General features: G+C 37.2%; 1 protein-coding gene and 1 long non-coding RNA gene across 8 annotated transcripts in view; one reads left to right on the top strand and one right to left on the bottom strand.

Annotated features, from left to right (window-relative positions):
- The window catches only part of CDC14A (cell division cycle 14A), a 50695-nt gene that overhangs the window by 25432 nt on the left and 883 nt on the right, over positions 1-24380 (bottom strand). For 5 of the 6 annotated variants that reach the window (XR_010366287.1, XR_010366285.1, XR_010366284.1 and 2 more), the window contains exons 2-6: positions 24053-24143; positions 13833-13908; positions 8293-8385; positions 5964-6043; positions 34-100 (exon numbers count right to left, since the gene is read on the bottom strand). Coding sequence is in view for 2 of the 6 variants with exons in the window: in XM_064428072.1 (XP_064284142.1) it covers positions 34-100; positions 5964-6043; positions 8293-8385; positions 13833-13908; positions 24053-24143 (407 nt within the window). In the remaining 4 variants the exon portion in view is untranslated. Of the gene's footprint in view, positions 1-33; positions 101-5963; positions 6044-8292; positions 8386-13832; positions 13909-15272; positions 15464-24052; positions 24144-24380 lie in introns of those variants that run through there. The other variant, XR_010366286.1, reaches the window with a different exon arrangement.
- LOC135304137 (uncharacterized) lies at positions 16400-22176 on the top strand. Of its 2 annotated transcripts, none has more exons than XR_010365580.1 (4): positions 16400-17129; positions 17310-17426; positions 18949-18997; positions 21576-22176. It is a non-coding gene; the product is annotated as an uncharacterized LOC135304137 (long non-coding RNA). The 2 variants fall into 2 exon arrangements; XR_010365581.1 differs by having other exon boundaries at positions 18929-18997.

The following is a 24380-nucleotide window of genomic DNA, read 5'->3' as shown; positions in this document are numbered from 1 at the left end:
TAAACCTGTTTTGCTAAGAAAAGATGTTATTACCTTATTTACTCCCTGTAAACAGTCCAAGATGGTAAGATTGTATGTGCAGTTCCCAAATGAAGCGTCCCTATAGATTTAATACAAATTAATTTAATATACACAAAATTGTTTTAAGAACTAGGGCAAAGGCAGAACACAACAGAATATATTCAAGCTATTCAATACCCTTGCAGAACTCTGAATTAAAGTCCAAAGACATCTTTTTAGAAGTTTGTTCAGGCTAAAGTACTCCCCTACCCAAGATGTAGCTCAGATTAAATGTAGTTAGATATTGCAAGCTACTTTAGGTCCATATTTTACATCAGGTAACTACATGCTCTTTACAAAATTATTTATTCTATCCTGGAACAGGAAGGTTTGCATCCTCTCTGGATTGTGTAAAAATAGCAGCAAACAAAGCACAGCTTGCTTTAATCATTATTCAAGTCTTGAGTTACACTAACAGGGGCAGGCAAATAAGACTAATAGTTTGGAATTAATTTCCAGGCTTCCATTTTGATGCCCAATTACAGATGTGATTAAAAGTTTTCCCGATATAATTAAAATTACTTGAGCTTAGTATACCACATGAAAATTACAACTTGTCTGTAAAAGATGAAGTGAGACTCACCATCAAACACACAGCACCAAAAAAAACTATTGTGGAAAAATGAAAATGTACTTTTCAGTGTGCTTCAGATGTCTGCACTTTGATTTTAACAAAACTCTGCCTGAGCAGATTATTTCTTTATCACTCATTAAGGAAATCTTTTACAGCGTTTCTCTTTGCTATCTTAGACAGAGTCCTAAGAACTGCAGTTTATCAGAATAGTAAAATTTTAGGTTCAGACGGATACATATTTAATCTATAATTGATTCAAAATTTCAATCTTTCATTGAAAACTTTCCTTTTTTGATAAAACTTGCTATAAGTAGTATGAAGTTTGTGATATGCTCCTTCAATCTCAAGTACTTTAAGAGTAAAAAATTCTCTCCTATTCTTTAAGAGCAGAGTAAGTTTGGCAGTTTTGAGCAAGCATTGTTCATAGAAAATGGTTTTAGAAAATTAAAAGCTTCTATTTTGGTAGTCATATTGCAGACAGGCCATTTAAAAATGCTTTCCAATTATTAGATTATTAAAACACTCTTAACCATAATGTTTTGGAATGGGAACTTTGAAGTGTATATGAATCTTCCATATCCAAATTCAACAGAGAAGTTTTAAAAATGAGAAGCCATAAAGTATTTTCATTATGTTGAATAAGCAGATCATATCAAAACTTTATATATGAATTTTACAGACAATACATTTTTGACAGATAATGGATTAACATTATTTTTTTGAATATCACATGATAGCAGATCATTTTAGCACAAAATTCTTATAGCAAACAAAAAAGTCTTGTGAGAAAAAAAATTAAGGGCCCTAATGGGAACACATACATAGCAGAAAGGGTTTAAAAGCTGTACCAGTTTTCTGGAGGGGCTGACAGAAATAAAATAAACAAATGCAAACCACAAAATAAAATATTTAGAGAATTTGAATAGAAGATATGGTTGTAGCAGCCAGGTTCTATTTTATGTGTTATTTTGTTGTAACAGTAATATAACTTTTATTTTATCTGTATGTATATCATTACTTCTTTGAGTGACAAGGCATCTGATCGTGCTGTACATTAAAACTATGCTGGGGGGGAAAAAAACCCCACATAATCCCTAATCCACTAATAAGAAATACTACAAAAGAGGGAGGGAGGGAGGATGGTGAAGCTGACCTAGATGTACAATTGCAGGTGTACAGTATCCTCAGCCACAGCTCCCACAGCCAGCTGTTACCAGTGAGCTGCACAGAGCTGACATGGACTGCCTCCAGCACCCACATCTCCAACCTCTCATTTCTGCTGATGTGCACCATTGAAGTAGGAACTGATCACACGTTTCATTACAGTATTCTTGGAGTATTTTATGCCCAAATGAATAGCCACCTTACTTTTCAAACAGTGACAGAACTCTATTCACTTTCAAAATGAGAAAAAATGTGAGTGTTTCTAGGAGATGCAGATTTAGTAAGAATCTGAGCTGGCATTACAGAGGTGCATATCCCACATCCGATTTCACAGTTGTACTGACCTCAATACTGCATAATGCTTTCCCTTTCACCAAACCTCTAAACACTGTCAATAACAAAACAATTTGTTTCCCCAGCACTTGCCAAAAAAGAAACAAACCCCAGAAGCTGTGAACTAAAATCCATCTCTAAAATTCATGTCATTATTTAGAAACTGAACATAATATTAAAATATATTTTTTTGTCAATACAATTATTTTGAGGTAAAAATCTAGAATTCTGCTTCTCAGTAGGCAACTGGTATTCATGACAATTTTAAATGGTGTTAGCACTGTTTTTTAAATGGAAGTGAGAAGATACAGTATAAGATCTTCAAGAGACTAGAGCGTCACCAAGTGACAGTGAATCAGCCAAAAATAAGACAAAAGTGTCTCAAAGACAGTAGTGCCTTATCCTGCCAAGTTATCTTTAGTTTTTCTATTATAAAAACAAAACAAATTTCCCTGAATTTTGTAAGAGGAGCAATCTGATTTTTTTCCACCCCTGAATTGTATTTGCTGAAGCTGTCTTTAAATGAAATACCAGCTGAAGACCTAAGCCGATTAGGGCTTTTTGAGGTCACTCAGCTACACGAAAGTAGATCAGTTTCCCAGTGCTCACTTCATGTAAACCTACCTCAGTACTCCACAAAGAATCTGACAATGCTGTAGCTTCTCCCTATTCAAAGTTGTCTATTTTTCTTTCAAATAGAGGACACTTCACGTATCAAATTAACAAATTTGTTAAATACAAGTTGTAACACTTAACTGACCATTGCTCACTGACGAACTCTTAAACTATTCAAACAGAGATGACCTATATGACAGAAGTTATATAATATCTAAGTTCCAGGCTGCAAGAATAAATTCAAGTCAGTAAATACTGAACAGCAATGATTAGCATCTCCAAATTACCTCCCATTAGAAGATGAGAAAAGAGGTAAGACATTTGGTTGTTTTGAGTAAGAGTTATTTTAATCCAGCTTTTCCCACTGCAGACCCTCATCAGATCTTCTTGCTCTTCTCTCAGCACCAGTAATTCTGGAGATCTTGTATATACCAACATCCATCTGTGAACCCCATACCCAAATAGCCCCTCCCTGTCAGACTTCCCATTTCTCATCTAGCTTCTTATCAAAATCCTTCATTTTATTTCCTCCCCACCCTCCCTTTATTTCTTTGTCTCCCCTCCCGTACAGCCACATTACACACCCATTTTCCCCAGTAGGACAAACTACACTTCAGGTAACAGAATCTATCTAGGCTCTATTCCAGAGACAAGAGCTGACATAGTCCAAAGCAAATGCAAAAGAAACGTAAGTGCTTTCCAGCCCCACCCCATGCAAGAAAGAATACTCAGGAAATCAGGATGTTTAATTATTCTAGCAAAAGCTCCCAACACTATATTCCTTCTAGAGACAGCAGGGCTCAAGAAGAATGTCTCCCTCTAACATCGCCAAAGCTTTGCCTTAAAAAACCCAAACAGAGCAACAAAAGCCCAAACACATACCAGACCCCACCTACACCAGACAAAACCCACCACTAAAACCCCATAATTGCCAAAAGCTTTAGCTTTAGACAATAATTTCTCTCACAGCAACCTAGAGCTTGAAACACTTGGAAAAAGACTGCAAAGCAGTTATGTTTCAGAATATCCTACTCCGTCCATTTATTGCCGTGCTCTCCTGAAGCTGACAAATGGAATTAAAGAATTATTCTTTTGTAATCATTTTGCCAACCCAGACAGCAAAACCTGAGTATTCCCTTTGCTGGACTTTGCCTTCTTCAATGTTTTTGGATAGCATACTCTTCCCAGGGAAACACAAAAAGCTCTTTTGTATATAGTATAAATATATTTATATTATATAAATATAATATAAAATTATCTCCAGAAAATCTTGCTGTGTCTATTTTTTTGATCCCTCCTTTGATGATTCTAGAGTAGCTAACTATTGTATTTTGAAATAAAATTTCATTAATTCAAACTCACAAGGATTACCTATGAATAATCAATTAACACTTAACAGGAAATTATTTTGCATCAATAAATTTGTTACTGTGGTTCCAATCAGCCTCACAAGAAATCAGAGACAATTATTTTCATTAGTCCTTACCAGTCAAGCAGAAACAGCATTTTCTTATAATTGCTGCTACTATCAATATCAGGATTACAAGGAATTAGTTGCAAGGCAAGACTATAGCCTTTGATTGGAGCAAACAGGGCCCTGTGAGACTGTTCTGCAAACACACTACTTCTCCCAAGTTTTCTGTCTTATCATTTTGGTACCTGACAAGTAAGTTTTTTCACTCTGTCAAAACTCTTTTCTATACACCTTAATTTTCACCTTGGTGGGGTGAGAAAAACCTAAAGACATATCAATTTACTACAGTTCCAAACAGTAAATTTCTTTAGTTGGTCAACAAGATACAGCTATTCAGCTATGGGGCCTGATGAGATGTATCCATCCTCAGGGGCCTGAGGGAACTGCCTGGTGTTGTAAAGCCACTCTCCATGATATTTGAAAAGTCTTGGCAGAGAGGCTCAGTCCCCAGTGAGTGGAAACTCCTGTTTTTAAAAAAGGTAGAAAGGGAGGGAACTGCAGGCTGGTGAGTACCACCTCTGTGCCTGGGAAGGTCATGAAGCAGATCCTCATGGAAGCAATGCTAAGGCATATACAAGACATTGTTTAATGCAGATCATGACCCCTGTATCTTATATATAAACTGGAGATGTTAAAAAACACTGATATGTTTAAAATGACTGATTTTTTATGCATTGTACCAAGTATCTTTTATGATTAGCTGAAAAAAAACATGAATACCAGTAGTTCAGTAAACTTCTTGGGCTCTGGAGAGCTATCAATGATCAGATCAGTGTATAAATTCTCTGTCAATAAAACCTATCACTGATTTAATACCTTTTCTTTAAATGTAGCTGATTAAGATTCTGTAGTCAAACTGGTCTTGACATAAAAAAAAAATCTACCAGCCCAGCAGTTTATACTGCATCTGGCTTCTGTGCAAACTATGAGAAGAGACAATCTGATCTTCCTTTGCTGAGTGGCTGAAGAATCAGAGGAATTTGATATAGACAAGGTAGGTCTACATTTCCAAATGCATTGGCTAACAGTGAACACTACTTGCAAAATGCAGATTCCCCTATAAGAGGGGATATTGACCTTCTCACAGTTGCATTCTATTGCCAGTGTTTGCATAAGAATACCATGAGGTATTCTCATTCATAAAGCATAAGGGCATTTCATAGTCCACACCATGAAAAGTATTTGGAAGTCTCTCTATTAGATAGGCATGATAGCTAAAATTCCTTAGATTCAAGCCTCAATGTGACCTGAGTACAGAATTTAAAGACAGATTGATAGAAACTATTTATGATTCACTGAAAACATTCTGTAACCTTAATATCAGTACCTGTTCTGTAAAATACAGAAAATATAACAGCATAAAACCCACTTCAATCCTGTAAGCCTCACTAGCTAGGGACTAGGTAATTTCAAATATTTGAAAGAATTCCAAATAGTAAAACAATGCATTATGAAGAAAAGGTTTAAGTTCTATATCACAAACATGCTAAGAAGTACTTTCAAAACCTGACAGTTTGCTAGACTGAGTCTTGCTTAAGACTTGTATCAATCAAAATTATTTATTATTCCCACAAACAGCAAGTAATTACACAAGATATAAAAAATATTTTTTTCTGGAGATAAGTCCTTTTCATACAATACCTGTATCAGACATGAAACACCTTTTTGGGAGGCAATCTAAACCCCAAAATTTTTAGCAAATTTCAAAACAGAGAAGTAGCCTCATTTCTTGTGTTCACATACCTAAAGGGAAGATATGGTGGATTAGATCCAGATAAAAGTGTCCTGTAAGCTTCTTCTGGTGTTTTCTTCAAGTATATAACCTAAAAGGAATGGGGGAAGAGAGAAAAAAAATAAATCAGCCATGAGCCTGACAAGTCTTTAAGCCAACAGGAACTTCCTCCAGCACACTGAACTTGGAAGAATGCATGTTATACTCCTTCATGACCAATTCCTGTGACAGATACAGATCAGAAAAGACATGCCTACACAAAGAAAAGTTTCAGCTATCAACAGAAGTCAACAAAAACTTTGTTTTGTGTCAATCCCATACTTTAAAAAAAGAAAATTGGAAAAAAAGTCACATAGTGCTGCAAGTGAGAGACTTCAATGTTGCATGAATTACTGTAAAATAGCTTACATTTAAAGCTTAAAATCTTGCTTATAGACCAAAGATCCTTAGAGGATACTTCAGAAAGCTTCAGGAAAAAGATGAGTTTCCATCTTATCAAGGAATTAGGGACATGAAGCAAATTTGTACCACATGTTCTCCCAATACTGCAGGTTTTATTTGACAGAAGTTCACATGACACTTTGACCTAAACACCGGTCATTGTCTGTCCACACAGCTCATAAAGGCTCGTAACAAAGACACCAGGAGGAAACAGAAAAAGGAAAGAGGAGAGGAAAAGAAACACTGAACACACCTGAAAAATCAAAACCTCTTGAAATCCATAGTTCCTAAAAAAATCTAAAGTATCTCAGATATCAAGAGCAATGCAATAACTGAAGGAGGAAGGATAATAAAATGAAGAGGAAAACATTACAGTATGTCTTCAGCACCTAAAAAGTAGTGAATTCCATTAAGAAAAATCAAGGCGACATTTTCTGACTCATCCATATCAATGAAAAGTCAGCAACCAAAACTTAGCTTCATTTTTAATCCAATATGATGAATCTTCAGAGTGCTTTCCTTCTGCAAAATACACAGATTTTAAAAAACCCTAACAACACAAAGCCCAGTGTGAATAGTTTGGATAAGCTGAAGCTTTTTTTGATATGTAAAAAGCAATGTAAAAAAGCTTTAAAAATTACTTTATAGATATTAACTATTCTCTTAGAGCAGTTTTTTAACAAGGGACAAGGTTTTCTTCCCTTTCCCCACTGTCACTACTGTAATTCTAACCATGTGGTGCTGCTACTTGTAAAACCAGATTCAATAGATACTGAACACTGTTCTTCCTCTGATATTTTCCTTTTTATGTTCTCCTCCTTCTGAGTCATGATGTGGTTGAAAGTCCCACAGTTAGGCCATTACACAGGCACATGACATGTAGCAAAACTGGCCCCATGTACCCGCTGTCAAGAAAACTCATGACATATTTCCTAAAAAGCTTACAGAACTAAAAGGAAATCAGTATTTCCCAAGTCCACCTTAATACTTATCCACAGTATTTGAAATGCAATTTGCATTTGTGTTTTTCCCACCTGCACCTACCATTTACAAATTAGAAGTATGCAGAAAAAGATCCCCTCTAGAGCTACTTAGATTACCACAAACAAGCCCTTCATGTTTCAGGTAGGGCTGAGATGTCTATTTAAATTTTTAAATTAGGATAAAACACTCCTTCAAGCAAACAACTGGACATACCATAGTACTTTATTATTACCTGGTCATTTGCTGCATAAAAACTGCAACCTTAAGAACTTAACAGCTTTTCTCTCTCACTGGCATTACAGAAATCTAATAAAAGATATTACTACCAAAATACACACAGAGGAATCATGAGAGAGAAATATGTCCAGTCCATCTGCTACCTATAAGGAAAAGGAACAGGAACCAGGACAAATAAACCAAATCTCCTCAATTAACTTTCAAACACCAGTAGAGCTGTGGCACACTGTCTACTACCCTGGGTAGGCTATGAAAATTAAATGATAAAATAAATAAATTCAATAATCACTATGCCTTTGGTGTAGTAACTTTAAGAAGGCTGTGGGAAAATCTTTTTCCTTCTCAGTCTGAAACTCACTATTAACATGAGAAGCAATTCATCCTAAGATGATTAATTAGAAATAAGCAATTTGGATTTTCAACATTCAAGAAAATAGTATCCTATGGAAAAACATGTAGGGCATCTGCTCAAACCATTCCCTATGTAGTAAAATAAACGGAGTTTAGGGATGATGACCAGGTTTCTCTAAAATACATACAGAGTTTTCAAAGACAGTTTAGAGACAAAGGAAATGACCATCTGCCCACCTCCCTAAAGGAGCACCCCTTGAGAAGCCACTTGACACACAGAAGTCTCTTCAGGAAGGTTAAAGTGTCCATGTGATCAAAAATACTTACAGCATATGAACCTATTAAAAACGCTGCATTCGCTCGCTTCCGCTGGTCAAAGCTGGTGTAGTACACAATCTTCTTTCTTGAGAGACTGAAATACTGTTTAAAGAGAATAAAAAACAACCAGCATATTTACTAAGAAAAGAATATACTTTAAGAATACTTCAGCAAAATCACTTTTCCAAAGCTGCAAAACATGTTAGAGAAAATTCTTATCAAGAGATTCTTAAAATTTTAGGAGAAAAAATTACTGATACTCTGAACAATCCTCTTATATCACAGACAAACAAGAGTGCAGGCAAATAGCCACTGTTTCTGGGCAGATCTCTTGGTTAGCTGTACAAAAATATGTTATAAAGTGGAGCTGAACCAAAATCTTCAATATAAAAATCAGGATCCCCCCCCACCAAGTTTGAATATTTGAAACACTCACTTGTGAACACTGATTAAAGACATTGAAATTTTCAAACTAAAACATCATCCTGTATGTTAAACCTATTTAGCACATAATGCTGTGGAGAAGACAGAAGAAAGAATCAAGCAATCAACTTTACAGTAATTTTATAAGTTGAACACTTCCATCTATACTAGTTTAAAATGGGGTGACAGACATATTTAGAAACCTTCAACAGCAAGAATTTACTTAAAAAGGTAAAATAAAATAAAAAGACTGTATAGGAGAAAAGCCTGAAGGAAAGGCTAGGCAAATACAAAACTAGTAACACTCACAATTCTATTTCTTTATGAAGAAAAGAAGCCTGTGTCAGAATCCTGTGGACAAACCTCCCATTGAAAATAAAATCAATAAGCATCAGAAAAGAATAATGACAAGCTGCAGCAAAACTGTTTAAAGCCAGAGAGAGACAATATTGTCACTTGAAAATGGCAAGTTGAACAATTTACTGCATTAGTAATTTTTAAAACTTCATGAATTGCCACACTTCCATTATACTACACCCCTGTATGTTTTTCCAGACCGATTTTTACAGCACTCCTACAGTTTTGAGGAAGTCATCAACAGATATACTAGATTCTGTTTCTAATTATTTGAAGCATTTTTCTATTTTTAAAAGTTGTGTGCTCTGTAAAATGCCCTAATACCAGTGTTGTTGTTACCCAACTGCAGGTTTTTAATTCTTGACACTGCTGACACTTGGGGAGATGAGGTAACTGCTGCAGAATAGGGTTTCATTTGTAGTGCCAACTGTACTTCACTTCCAGAGACCTGTCCATGTCGAGGCTTCAAAACTTGCTGCAAATCTCATCCAAAACTTATTGCAAATTTTAGAACAGTTTTAAGCACAGAATCAAATTTTCCAAAAAAATCAAATATCTGATCAACCCAGGAGAAAGCTGATGCAGGTACCACAGTGAGTTTGTTACTCCCACCCCCACAGAAACAGCACCTTTACTCACAGTGCTAACTGTACCTTCCAGTCTGCTCTTACAAGCCACAGCTTCCAGAGGTGGAAGAGCAAGAGCTAATCAAAGTGAGTGTAAATAGGTCTGTAATTCCTGAAATTGCTGCTTGCTGTTGATTGGAAAAGGTTGCATCTTAAGGCCAACAGCAACATCTCTCAGTGTATATGCAAACATAAGAAGCACAAGTCATTACTTAATTAGTGAAGCATTCAATTTTTATTAAAATTTGACAAAATGAGTTCCAGTACTTTAAGATTCCTCCCTTCTTCCCCCTCCTCAATTTTTTAATTTTAGTGTTCTCTAACTGCAATTCCACCCATGATGTGTAGGTGGGATAAGATTACAGTAGTTATGCAACAGTGACAGAACTTCAATTATAACTTATTGACTACTACTTATTTTAAAGCAAAGTTCTTTGCAGCAGTTTACAGTGCACCTAAAACACTATTTTAAACTGCAAAGCTAGCTAGTGAGAAGTAAGTTCCATGGAGAAAGACCATATTTCTTGTTTTACTTTATAGAATGGATTTTTTAATCATATGGGTATATCAAGTCATTCCAATTTTGAAACACTTTTGTACCCAAAGTAGCCATCACCTGAAGTTTCAAGAATATTTATATGAAAACAATGCATCAGTTTTATTGCAACATTTTCAAAATGTAAGGGTTTAATCCTTGTTATATGAAATATTTCAATGTGTTTTGAATCCTGACTAAAGCTTTAACAAAAAATTGAAAACTGACATTAATGCCTTATAGCATAGCAAGCAGCACAATTTAAGTTTTCAGAAGCCTATAAAACAAGCATCTGTTTTTATTTGCACACTAGTTACAGAAGAGTTTTCAGTAGGTGTTTGCTGAAGTGTCAATACAACGCATCTGTTAACATTTATGTGCAATTTGCCAACTCAGTGCACTTTCATCATCAAAACTAAGCTATATGACATATTTATAAAAAATACTGATTTTCTGATCATATTTAGTAAGCTACATCTACTCCTCTGGCCAGGTTCAATGATGAGCTTTCACAACAGTTCTGGGAGGTTACAGTTTTTACAGCTCCAGAGCTCCACCTGAAAGGAGCAGGGCTTTAGATCCCTTAGGCACTGCACAACTCTGAAGAACCAGGAATGTTTCAACAAAGACTTCTTCAATACAGGTATCTAGGGAATAACTATAGCTGCAGATAACATAGTTGCCAATAATCTTTTCCTTTCCACAACAAAACTAAGGTGCACACACTATGAAGCACTAAAATTATTCTTTACCAGTGAGAAAATTGTATCAGTTTCACACATGATTAAAAGAAAAATTTTAACAGTATAACAAATAGTGTCTGTCAAGATACATCCCAGAGGAACAAACCAAAAGAATCTTGTGAATTAAAAGCAGAAGTTATACAGAAAGTGTAGTGGTTTTTACTTTAGGTAATAAAACTAATTCATAAAGTGTATGAGAGGGTTACAGATTATTTACTTTCACTGTAGGATGGCAATAGCAACCACCACATGACAATCTGCAGACTCCTATTTCAACTCCTGCAGCTGGTCACAGGGCACCCTTAAGGCAAGGGTGTGCAAGCAGCAGTTTCCCAACAGGGCTCTCTCTCTGTCCTTAGTTTAATCTGCACTTCCCATCTCTGAAACACTCATCTCAGGCTGCTTACCTGTTACCTGGTGCCACATGAGAATTACCATACTTTTGCTGCTCCAGGGCAGGTAAGTCACAGGTAACGAACTTATGAACACCCTAGTTCAGGCTCCAGAACTCATCTTGAGGACACGTGTGAAGGACAGACACAAGAAGATGAGGTGTACAAATGGTGACTAATTCCTGCCTGGGGAAGCTGAGCAGCAGTCACTGTAGCTGGGCCTACAGTCCCCAGCAGATGCACTCCTCTGGGGCATGTAAACACACATGCAGAGGCAGGTTTCAGCCCTGGGTCTGTCTTACAAGCCTACTTACCCACTGCAGATGGCATCTAAATTAGGAGAGTGTGGCACAGATTTTAACTGCTAGAAGAGCAAAGCTTACATTAGCAGTACCAGTCTGCCCCAGGGGTAGTGCCAATCAGCCAGACTGGAATCCATTCATATGTAAGTTTTATACCACTCTGGCAGTACTCCAAGCTTTAGCTGTTTGGTTCCAAGTATTGCTTTCAAGTGGTTACACTATCAAGTTACCCTTCTCTCCTAGGCACTAGGAGTTTAATTTAACCTATTTGGAACTAGCCTCTGGCAAGCCACAGGCAATAAACTGCACTTCCTCCCAGGGGGAGACCTCTGGTCCTGGCCAGCTGTACCCTTCACCATGCAGTGCAAGTACATTCACTCTTCTCAAAAACTAGAAAAGTTACATTAAAATTGACATTGCAGTTTGCTAAACTAACCCTGCAACTATCAGGGTTAATAGTTCCCATTAAAAGAGTTAATTTAGCTCCTTTGGTTTTTTTTCCCATCATAACATCCAACCTCCTTCACCTCACAAGACACTTCTGATGATTCACTTGCCTCATTCAGTGAGCAAGATGATGGCCTTAGAACAAGAATAAAGACTGCAGACACATTCCTGTTTAATACTGAACCATTAAAAAAAACCCCTGAGATATTTATCAGTTGCATACTTATTTTCTGGGTGCAACTCCTGGTACCTAGGTTAAGGACTGAAGTCATGAGATGTATTACAGTCCCAAACTGATCAGAGTCACAACTTAGAATAGGAGGTTGATTACTGGCTCTCCTCTGGAGTAACTGCTTCACAGGGCAAGCACACTCCAGGTTTTAATAACACAAATATAAGGTCACAAACCAGAGAATTAAGGTGAAAAAATAGATTCCTACGGAGTAAGAACCACTGGTCATGTGTTTGAATGGGGCAGTGGCACTGCAAAATGGGATGATGTATTTATAAAGTGCCTGGTGCTATCAAATGGCAAATCCAACATTTCCCCAATATGAGCACATGCATTCAAAATTACAAACAGCAGAGATTAACTTTTTATAAGTATCTTTTTAAAGTAATAAGCAATGTAAGTTTTCACTAGAATCACTTGTTTGTTTTTGTTTGGTTTTTTTTTTCAGAAATTTGCAGCAACTCTACAAGCCCTTCAATTTGCAGAACCTCCACTTAAGAATTCATGGAATTCAGCACACCCCTGAAAGCAGCAGCTAGCATGAATCAACTTAACTAAAGGTTGCATTTGTGTCCCTATAGAAATAATGTGTGTCCCATTATAGAAATAATGCCATTTTCAACAAAGGGACCCTCTTAACAGTGGCCAAAGCAATCGCATCTGTTGCCCCATTTCCCCCTTCTGTCAGTAACAGGTCTAATATTTTATATGATATTTTAAATCGGTAATATTTACAGATTATTCTGTAATATTTAGTGAAGGGTCCTCATTATCTGCCCATAAGTTATATTAATCAGCATTTTGGAATTAAAACATATGTTTCATTTCTTGTACTTGACAGACTTTCTATGCATGATGCAAATCACTTCTTCACAGGTATTGGAGAAAGTGAAGTCTGCAGCTGTACAAACGCTCAGAGGACTGGCTGGGATGGAGCTGGGATTTAGGCACAGCAGCCAGTGTGATGCTGTGACTTTTAGATTTGTCATCAAAACTGTGTTGATAGCACACCCATGTTTTACCTACCTGCTGCCAAGAAGTGCTCTCATAGTCCCAAGGCCTTCAGTTTCTTTGCCCTGACCCCTTTTCCACTGAGGCTTACTTTAAACAGTGGGATTTCAGGAGCCTTTTTTTGCTCCTTGAGTACCTGTTTTTTCAGTTATTCAGACCAGCATAGACACTTCATTAGTTGCAAACCCTAATTTGTGGTGACACACCAGGAGCTTTTGTTACTATTGTCTTGGAAGTGTTAAGGTTATGCAAAAAAAGATGAACACAGCCTTCAGTCACCTGCCTCACTGCCTAAGCTGAAATGAGGGCATATTATTTTCTTTCACTCTTCAGAGGGAAAAAAACTCAGAACAAAATATCCTTAAAGCTTAGCAATAACCACCTAGCTAGTGAGCACCTAACAACCACTTTCAAACTGGTTAATTTTATTTTAATTTGAAAATACAAAAACATAGGAACATTGTTTTTAAACTAAGCTTACCTTTAATTTCTTATTTAGTTTACAGCAGTATCTGTATAACATTGCCAAATTTAGAGGTCCAAAATCTCCATAGAAACTGGAAAAAAACCACAAAACAGTGTTATTTATACAAAAGAGCTAAGCAAATTTCAACATTCATGTTGTTGATAAATAAAGCTGGAAATCAAGGATACTGAGTAGCCAATACACATGGAATAACAGATAAATCCTTTATTGATTAATTTAAAAGGACAATAGTAACAATTAATTTAAACTTATTTGTAGCTTCAATTTAAGATAGTCCAGTAGCTACTTTTCTATTATATACACACACTAATTACAGAATTTTTTTTCTTCATCCCATGATATCCAGTCTGGTTTTGGCCAAAACCACAGAGTGAAGACTTGAAGACATGATATCCATTTAAACCACGCTGATGCCATCCTAAAGATTCTACAACTGCTTAAGATGAGAATATAGCATTACCTACTATCAAGAATAAGCTAAACAGAATTTCTTATGGGTGATAAAATTTATTTAATAACATCTAATCTTGATCTCTGTCTGAAGTTTTAGCTCATTTCTTTATATACCTTTTTTTACTATTCCAGAGATTAGATATTACATACATACTTTACATCTAATTATGTTTCTTTTTGTCCCCCAAATCCTCTTGCCTCCAGGTTGTTCTTCCAATCTATTTCATGTTGTAAATATCAACTCCTCATTGTTCTTGCTTCTCTCGTCTACATTTTTAAACCGTGTTACCTTTGAACAACAATCTCTGGCCTTAAGGGAAGAGCTAGTAGCAGTAATTTGTACAGGAAAGTTATTGCACAACAGGAGTTCCTTTTAGTGATTCCCAGTGCTCTTCCTAGCAAACCCTCAAAACAAGCACCTATACAAATAACAGCAGCCTTTATGCAAGCAACTTACAGCAACCTTTTCTAGAGCACCCTCTCCATGAATTGTGCAAAACTTAACCTGCAGACTTCCTTCAGTAATTCTCCTGTTGTGTATAAAAATCTTAATCTTCATGGTCTATGCAAATTTACTGAAGCACACATTATGATTTACAGTGAGAACAGACTACTACTTAAACTGCTTTAATTTCATCTACTTTAAGCCTTTTTGATAAAAGAGACAGGAAGCTTCTTGCCTACTAACAAATAACAAGTCATCAGCATCTGAATACATTCTGTTTAGGGAATCACAGAGCAAAAAGCTGTTCTGGACTTACAGTCTTTGAAGGAGTAAAAAGGTACTGAAACTACATGATATAATAGATGGCAGTACCTATCAAGCTTTCTCCCCCCCAGCAAAGGGTTTATTTTTCAGGAAAACAGATTTCAGTTGAACATAAAAAGAAAACTTCCACCTTTAGGGCAATCAAACACTGGGAAGCAATTGCACAGAGAGGCTGTGAAGTCACAACCAAATTGTACAAGGATCTGAACAACCTGCTCTTGTCAGCCCTGCTTTGAGCCCATGGTGCATTACATATCTGTGGAGTGTCTTCTGCTTCACCCATTCTGCACAGACACAAAAACAAATTAGGAGTGCTTCGTCTTTTTAGTGCTTGTGACATCATTGATCTCCTCCTCCCCACATTCTCTCAAACAACAAAGCCGAGACCAGAGCAAAAAGAAACAATCATATTAGTTTGATCACTCCTTAAGACAAGGAGCCTTCCTGCCACACCAGTGCTACTTCAGTATCATCTACTTCACAATATCAAGTAACAACACAAGCATTGGTTAAGAATCAGTTCAGCACAAAACATTATGATGTAATTACAGAAGCTAATTAGCTGGAAAAAAGACCAAGGTGTCCAACTACCAGAACTTAATTTTTAGGTAGTACAGAAGTTAACTAAACCAAGAGAAAACTGCAGCCCCAGGAAAGCAGGGTTTAACTTTAGAATTCATCTTCTCTAAGATAAGTCTGTCAAATATGGTCAATAGTTATTTTTAAAGCAAAACCCTCCACACAGATTTTCACAGAGATGAAGTAAAAATGTTCTAAGAGCAAGTATGAGTTAAGACAAACAAGAAGTTAAAACTGGAGTTCTAATAACACTGGAGCTATTAGGAAAGTTATATAGGCTTCCTAACATCTCCTCCCATACAGCTGCACTTACACATGAATCAAACACCCCCACCCTATCTTACTCCATCAACTTTAGAGCATTCTTTCATTTAAATATAAGATTGAAGAGTAAAACTTATGATATGAAAATTATTTTGGAAAAATTATTTTTAAGGTGTTGTGGAAAAATATGGAATGGGATAGTTACTATAATACAGAATACTTAAAAAATGTTGAGAGTAAAGTATCTGAAAGCTATAACTGAATACCCAGTTCATCTAAAGAACTGAAGAAGTACAGCCATGCTTTATTACAATTCATTTGCTAGAAGTACTTCAATATGAAGTAATATATCCACTTCTACTTTTCCACATGATTAAATTTGAACAGCAGTGTAGGAAAAATACATGAAAATCAGTTTACAAATTTATCCACAAGACAAATTACTATTTTGGTGGATATAAGGATAAAATACATTTGAGTCTGTCTAGGAAGTAATTGTCTTTCTACAAAATGAAGCCATTCAGCTTCTCTCAGCCCCAAGTTAAAGATGTCACAATCTTTGACTATTTCTCCATCACTGATTATCATTAAGAATCCTGTGCTTCTCTGAACACAGTGGAGTAGGGAGTAGAAGCATCTGTGTTTAAGACTCTGGTACTATCCCTGTTTGTCTATGCTGCAGAAACAAAATATTTCTCAGAATACAAACACAATCAAAGGAAAGGCACTTTCAGTCCCTGCTGCATCAGCATCACAACACCACTGTCAATTCCCAAGTTATTTCCCTACTACCATAGAGGCACTATAAACCAGCTATTGCCTTTGCTGATGAAACACTCTGGTTGAAATGCAAGGCAGATAGTTCAAATAATAGATGTAACATAACCTTTCTCCATTCTATACCTCTAAATTGGAGTAAGTTAATTATCCTTTCTTTGACAGGGCTAAGTGAAACAAGTGCTTTACAAATCCTCAAATCAAGAGAGTTCTTTGGAAGATAATAGAAGGCTCCATACTGCAGTCAATGAACTCTGATCTACAAAATCTTTCTTCAATTTACATCCCTAGACCTAAATACAGTTTCTGACATGTTTAAGCAGAAGGATTTAATCCTATGCACCCTCATTACTTTTTCTACAAAAGGCCATTTTTATACTTGAATCAGTGACACTTGATCCTGCTTCACCCAAAGGATTTTCATCTCAAGACCAGAATTTTAAGTAAATGTAAGTGGAACATGGGAAATGGGCAGGGTATAGAGAATGGGGATGAAATGACACACCAAGTCACCAGCTGAATAAAGAATTTCATTTGGCAAAAACTGAAGATCAACATAAGAAAAAGCAACTAGTCACTGATAAGCAATTCATCCAATATTATTTTACTTCCATCTCTTTTACATCTAGATGTTTTAACAAAGCATTGAAAAACAGTAAGAGAAATTGGAATGCCTCTGAAGTTTAAGCTAGTTAACAGAGACAGTTATTTACAACAGAGGTGGAAACCAGAGGAGCAGAAGGCAGGTATGGAATTATTTAATTATATTTTGTTTTAACCAAGTACCTAGATGATACCTGAAGTTATTCTCCCCCCTCATCCCATGGGGAGTTGCTTTCCTAAGGGTCCTCAAACCAAGTAGCAAAACCCCAGAATATACTAGCTGAACATTTAAATACTCTACTTCAAAAATACTACCATGATGCACCTAGAAGCAGTAGCATAAGTTTCTGATATCTGTTTTCTCCTTAGAGTAAACTCCTAGAACCATTTCTTCCTACCAGTAATTTGCTGCAGTATTATATCTGAGGCATTTGCTGTACTGTATCACAGGAATGGTCATCCCCCTAGAAAGGCCAGCTCATTGCTCTGTCTGTCACTCAAATAGTTATTGTAAATGCTTCCAGGGAATTTAATGGTGAAGGAAATGCAGGCCACATCCCTTTAGTAAGAAGTCGTTTCCAACTGCAGTTCCATGGGATACCACATGAAGGTGCCACGAGTCAGTTCAAGCCTAAACCTTCTGAAAAGCAAACACCACTTTTTACTAAGCATTTGAATATCTCTGACCCTTGTACTGAAGAAAAATGATAAACAGATTTCCCATCCTGAATGATTAGATGGTGCCATTCACTGAAGGAATATTATAGCCTAGCAGACTTTTAACTGAATTGATTCCACAGAATCAGAGTATGCTGAGGTGCCTTTCTGTGGTGCTGCCCTCTGGCCCCTCATTCCCCAGTCTGCCCCTACATCCAGAGTTGTCCCATTCCAGGTGCAGAACCTGGCACCTGCCCTTGCTGAATTTCATACAGTTGGTGATTGTCCATCTCCCTGATTTGTTAAGGTCCATATTAACCTCCGTCAATCTACGTGACCAGGATATCATCTTCCAAAAATAAAATGTATTAGTTATTCTTTACTCCACATGCCTGATACTTTTTCCCTACGGAGCAGTAGTTTTATACTGCCACTCACTTCCCATCAGGGCATGATGTTTCTTGTTTGCCACCTTATTCAGTCATTGGTTCAGTAACTTGAAAACAGAGGTGCCATTTAATAACTGCAATCATTTTCTGGAGTACATATCCCAGAACTGGAGCACAAAGTAAAAGTATACCCATTAAAGTATGAAGTTTGCCTTCTTGAAGACTTGCAATCATATAATGCCACTTCCCTGCCAAAACAGGAGCCCTCAAGCTTGCAATTACTTAAGTCAAAAGATAAAAACCCAAGAATGTGGTGAAATAAAAATACAGTTCCCTAACTGCAAAACTTGGCTAATTTTTCAGCATTTCACAAATGTCCAGCTATGACCCTCCAAGGGCCCTGCTGCATCTCTTCTGAGCCTGGCTATTTAACAGCCCAAGGCCCAGGTGATGCAGAAGTGGCCACCTGACTATTCAGCTGCTTCCTTCAAACGATAAGTTGAACACTTCTCACATGCAACTAACGCCCTGCATAAGAGAGGATTAGTCTGCACATTCATTACAACCTAACTGCTGCTTGGGAAATCTTACCTATTCAGACTTTCTTCTTCAACTCCAGTTTCCTGAAGTGTGTTTCTCCTCTCCACTTCTCAAGCACATGAAAAAAGGTAAGCATCGTTTTCATCCTCTCACCCGCTGATTCCAGTGACACGTGAATTGTTAGGAGCTTCCTTAATTGGGCTGAGACAAAATTCCTAATGCTTAATGCTGCTTAGGGATTGCGTGCCTCTGAACAGACCAAGGATGACACAGCAAATATAACCCTACAAATAGCTGAAGGTAGGAACAGTGCAGAGGCCCTGGATTATGCAAAACTCCCCAGGTATTAAGTCCATTTCATATTGGAAGTTCCAAATCCTCCTCAAGATCCTGATTCTTCAAAATTCAACAACTCACAGATCTAAGTAATAGATAATTAAAATAATTATTCCAGATACACGGCTTTTTAATCCAGTGCTCCTTCATATTAAAAAAAAAAAAATGAAGAGGTTTTCCCATAAAAAGTTGCCCTATAGGACCTTCAGGTCACATCAGAAACCTAGTCCCTTTGGAAAAAAATCATCTTGACAGAGGCCAAGATGCACATAAGGGATTTCCTAGACAAACTACAGCCCCATCCAACTCAAAACTGGAGCTTAGAAAGCTGCTGTTTTATTCTGGTACCCTTTTACTGCAAACAAAAATCTCCTCAGTACTACTGGCAAATGCTTTTATCTTGTACTTATAAAAAAGCAAAGACAAATACAGATATAGTAAAGCAATGTACAAAATTAAGCTGGGGAATTTCCTTGTTTTAATTTTGGACTCAATCTTACTAAGTTGTCTTGGTCATCCAATAGTCAAGGTCGAGTTTTCAAAATTACTGATGTGAACAGCTTTTTGTGTGATGTGACAGCTCTGATTATTGTAACAAGGCTAAGTTTAAGTTTTCTTTTTCCTTTCCAATGATTTAAACCACAGAGAGATCAAGAAGTTCACGTTTCCTATGCAAGTACTGTTACTGGAGAGCCACAGAAAAGCAGCATTAACCAAAGCCAAACGGGGCAGGCTAACCCTTACTCTTGTCACAGGAAAGACAAACAGTTTCTTTGCAAATACACATGCAGTAGAAGAAACAGTACTCATTTAATATTGTTGTAGCTGAGCACTTGAGAGTTTTGCTCTACTGCTATACAGCTGAAGTAGCACTCATGAAGACTGCTGTGAAATGGGCAAGTAACATACCACAGCCTGAAAGAATGTTTCAGTGTAAAGCATGATTTACAGAGACTATCCTATTTACTACTTCTATTGCTGCTTACACCATGTCAGAGATTAGATCTGCAAAAGCTGTTTACACAAGAGATCCAAAGTCAGAACAAATGACTGAATAAAAACCATTATGATTTGTGAAGGCCATTATAAATCATCAGGATGAGTGAGATTCCCGTTTCACAGTATTTAAATTATGACTCTGTTTGAGAAAACTACTCAGAAAAAAAAAGGACGTTAAAAGTTTGATAAAACTGCTTTGATAAAACTATGTGAAAGCCAAGTTAACCAGTCAAGTGTAGTATTCTCAACCCAGATCTGTTTACTGGAAGGTGAAACGTGAAAGATGCTATTCTTAGAGAATAAAAAGCTTCTTACTAGTGCCTAACTCATTAACTGAGGTCTTGCCAAGGCAAGGTTTGTCTGTTTGCCAAAAGACAATCTTCATCAAGATGGATTGTTTCTCATTAACTCCATTTTTCTGAAGCAATAGTTACCTGTACTACACTATCCTGAAAGACTGTGCTCCCTTATAAGAAGTAGTGCAGAATTTCTCAGTAAAAACCTCAAAGTTTCAGAAAGACTCTGAGAAAATCTTACAGAAACAAAACTATCAAAGAGATTTCAGAATTGTATCATTCCATTCAGGTTTCTTGTTCTCTTAACTGAGGCATTTGTATAGAATTTCTCTGGCATAATAGGTTTAAGGTTAAATTGCAGCACATTTAACTAAAATAGTGACAGTTCTAGTAGCAAGTTCCTAGTCTGCTAGCAATTTAAGATAGGCTTAAATGGTTTTAAGAACATCTTTATTATCTTTTTAGTGTGAATGTTTAAGTTAGACAGTATTATGAAGTCATTAGAACAGTTGAAAACTTCAAGTGAGAACTGAAGTGTAAAGTGCTTAAGATTACATAACCCCACTTTGTGTATAATTTAGTGATAAATCAGGTGACAAGGTACAGGAGCAAGTCAACCCCAAACTTCCCAAACCATCAGATCTAGCACTGCAGCTCTTTTGTTGAATTAATGGGGTAAAGTACTAATATAAAAATTACTTCCTTATGTCTCTTCAAGGGGAGGGGGGGAGGAAAAGGGAAGCAAGATAATGAGTTTTTGAGTACTGTGTGATCCAGTAACAGGCTCTCTGTAATCAGGCAACTCCAAACCTACATATTCATGAGGTTTTCAGATCAGATAATGCTCCAGTGAAGCAAACTGACACCTCTGTAAAGTCAGCCAAATAAAATTCTGTAACAAGCTAACAGAATAAGAGTCCAAAGAAAACCAATTTAAACAGAAGAAGAGCTGAAAGAAAAGGAGTTTACTTCCAAGTACAATGAAGTATCTTTGTCTTGTCATTACAATGATGCATCTAAGCAAAGTTAAATCAATAAACAATTTTATTAATGCAATTATTTACACACCTCACAGGTAGTGAGGATTTCATGCCTGAGCAGACATCTCCTATCCCCCTCCTGAGAACTCTCTGAGCAAGTGATTTGATTGAAAAGGATAAGTGGCTGTGGAATTCTGAGCACAAGAACCACCCAAGGAGGCCATTTCCATGAAGATTCTGCAAACCACTGTTCTGACCTACAGCATTTCGAAACTCACTTCCAAATATTTAATTTGCTATCATGCAACAAATACTTCTAATCACTTTCTCAGAAAGAAGACTGCATTTTTAAGGAAGTGAGGAGACCCTTTGACCTGTTCTAGTAAAGTTACACTCCACTACTACTTGCAGACAAGCCCTGTCAGGCCCCCCACTTTGTGTGCAGCCTGGGAAACACAAGGGACTGGCTGATGTCAAGCTTGTTGATGAGCATAAGGGAACTATTGTAAAATTAGCACTTCCCCAGGAACTGAGCCTATTCCTCAACTTACCTCTAGCCTTCCAAATTCAGAAAGATATTAAAAATATACATAACATGGTAACGCTACTGACACTTGCTTTTACTTCCCTGAGACCATATAAATTGCCTTAGATATGAGAGGGCAAAAAAAAAAAAAGATCAGGCACTACCAAATATTGCAGACACTGATAGGGCTAGGTGCTGCAATAGAAATACCAGGGGAAAGTTTAGCAATGACATTTAAAAGGTTATTACGCAATTCCTTGGTACCACCTGGTAACTGTCGCTTATTTCACATTCATATCACATTTCAGCACTTTATGAGCACAAAAGGGAGACTATCTTTATGGTACCAGATACAGGACAACAACTTTAAAATGGGCCAAACAGATTAGGAGCCATCAATTCAGAACATACACCAGGAGTTACGTGTTCAATGTCTTTAGTTGTGCCCTAGAAGATAAGGAAACTTTGCTTCCTTCCATTACCCAGTAATTATATCTGGTATCAGGTTCCACCTTCATAGGTAGTTAACACTGGGTTAAGGAATATACCTACAGAATTTCCTCTACATATTAAAGAAAATTACTTTCTCCACCACACCCTCTAAAATTTTTCAGTACTTTTTTTTTTAAACATGACACTGTCCTTACACAAATACCTCACTCAGTTACAGGCCTTGGTTAGTACAGCCACCTGTAACTAAGAGTACAAAACTGCTCCTCTTTCCTACCCACAAGATCAAATGGCACATAAGAGCCCTTGACACTTCCTAAAAGCACACTAAGAAATAAAACATAATACTGAAATCTGGAAAAGATACAAGTTTCCCTTCTTAAAGCAAGTGTAACACTTTCACACCACTCAAATTGCTCAGGACCTTCCCCAATGGAGTTCTGCTTTCAATATTAGGTCAACCCTCCCTTAGGATACTCCAAAGGTCCCTTCCCATCAAAATTCCTCAATGATCATGAAAGAACTTACTCCTAACCCAAGCACCCCGTTACAAAAGTCAACTTTCAGAATGAACCATTGGGAACTCCAGTAGAAGACACACAGCTTAAGATAAGAAAACGTCTAGAAAAGATACCCTGAAACTAAAAGCTGTGCAAAAAAAGGAAGCTAAAAACCAAGGAATATTGGTTTACACCTTCACAAAAGTAGTGCTGGTTGCAGGAGAAAGGAGGGAAGAATGGTTGACATTCACAATTAATTCAAGTCATTTGGAAAGCAAGTTATGCTTAAAATAGGAACACACTTTTTGTTTCACTTCTGCTGCAGCAAACTCCATGTCCAGCAGGTAGGGATATATCATCACACAGGAAACAGTTGGTCTCGAGATGCAGTCCAAAGCACCAACTTTTTAGCCACAGCACAGAGTAATTGCTTTATTTGTTTGATGGTTTTTATGTCCTTAAATAGTATTCACAACTATAATCAGTTTTATTTTTTACCTTCTGTGTGAAGTCAGTGTCTTACAAACACGAACTTTTTACTTCACAGAAATATTTTTTCTGCTGTTCTAAAGACACAAAAGCCATCAAGAAGTGCTATCTCAAAACCCCCTACTAAAACCAGAGTTATAAAAGAAGTTACAGACGCTCTTCAAGAGCACATATAAACACTGCATTCTTAGGATTCTGTAAACTTCATACTCTCTATACAGGAAAATACAGGAAATATAAAACACACTATTGTTTATCTATTCGTGCCAAATAAGTCTTCTATTTAAGACACCATTCAGTAAAGTGTGATTAGTCCAAATAGACCTCCATGTTTTAAACAAATCTTCCAAGGCTCAGATATCCTTCTTTGAGCTCAACCACGATTTAAGCCATTTAACTGGCCTTGCAGTTGTTTTTATGGGTCTTTTTTTTTAAGTGTCACCTTGTTAAACTAGTTCCAGCAAATAAATAAATACACTTGGAGTAACTTTATGCTCATATTCTGTGCAAGTAACCTAAAGGGGCAAAAATATTCTACAGAATATATCAAAGTGTGTTGGGGAGACTCTCAGGTGATCACTTTGAATATGCAAACCACAACACTTACTTTTCATAGACCAGTTCCTCATCGGTACAGAAGTAGTGGGTATTTACGGTACTTTTCGGTTTAGTTCGTAAAGTAGCGAAGTACAACCGATCTGAAAGACAGATTAGAGGCACAGTGTCGGACAGCGGAGGCAGCCGGCCGCCGCCTCGGGGCACGCCTGTCACCGCGGGGCGGAAGAGGCTCCGCCGCTCCTTTTTCTGCTGCGCGAGCGGCGGCGGGAGCGCCCGGAGCGCTCCGCCCGCGGGCCCTGCCCCTGCCCCTGCCGGGGGCCGCTCGGCAGCGGCTCCGACCCAGCGAGCAGCAACAGGTGCCGGCCCCGCGCCGGGCC

This window comes from Passer domesticus, chromosome 7 (genome assembly GCF_036417665.1).
Source record: "Passer domesticus isolate bPasDom1 chromosome 7, bPasDom1.hap1, whole genome shotgun sequence".
Classification (NCBI taxonomy): domain Eukaryota; kingdom Metazoa; phylum Chordata; class Aves; order Passeriformes; family Passeridae; genus Passer; species Passer domesticus.
Note: the sequence above shows the minus strand (reverse complement) of the source record. Positions and strands in the feature narration are given on the sequence as shown.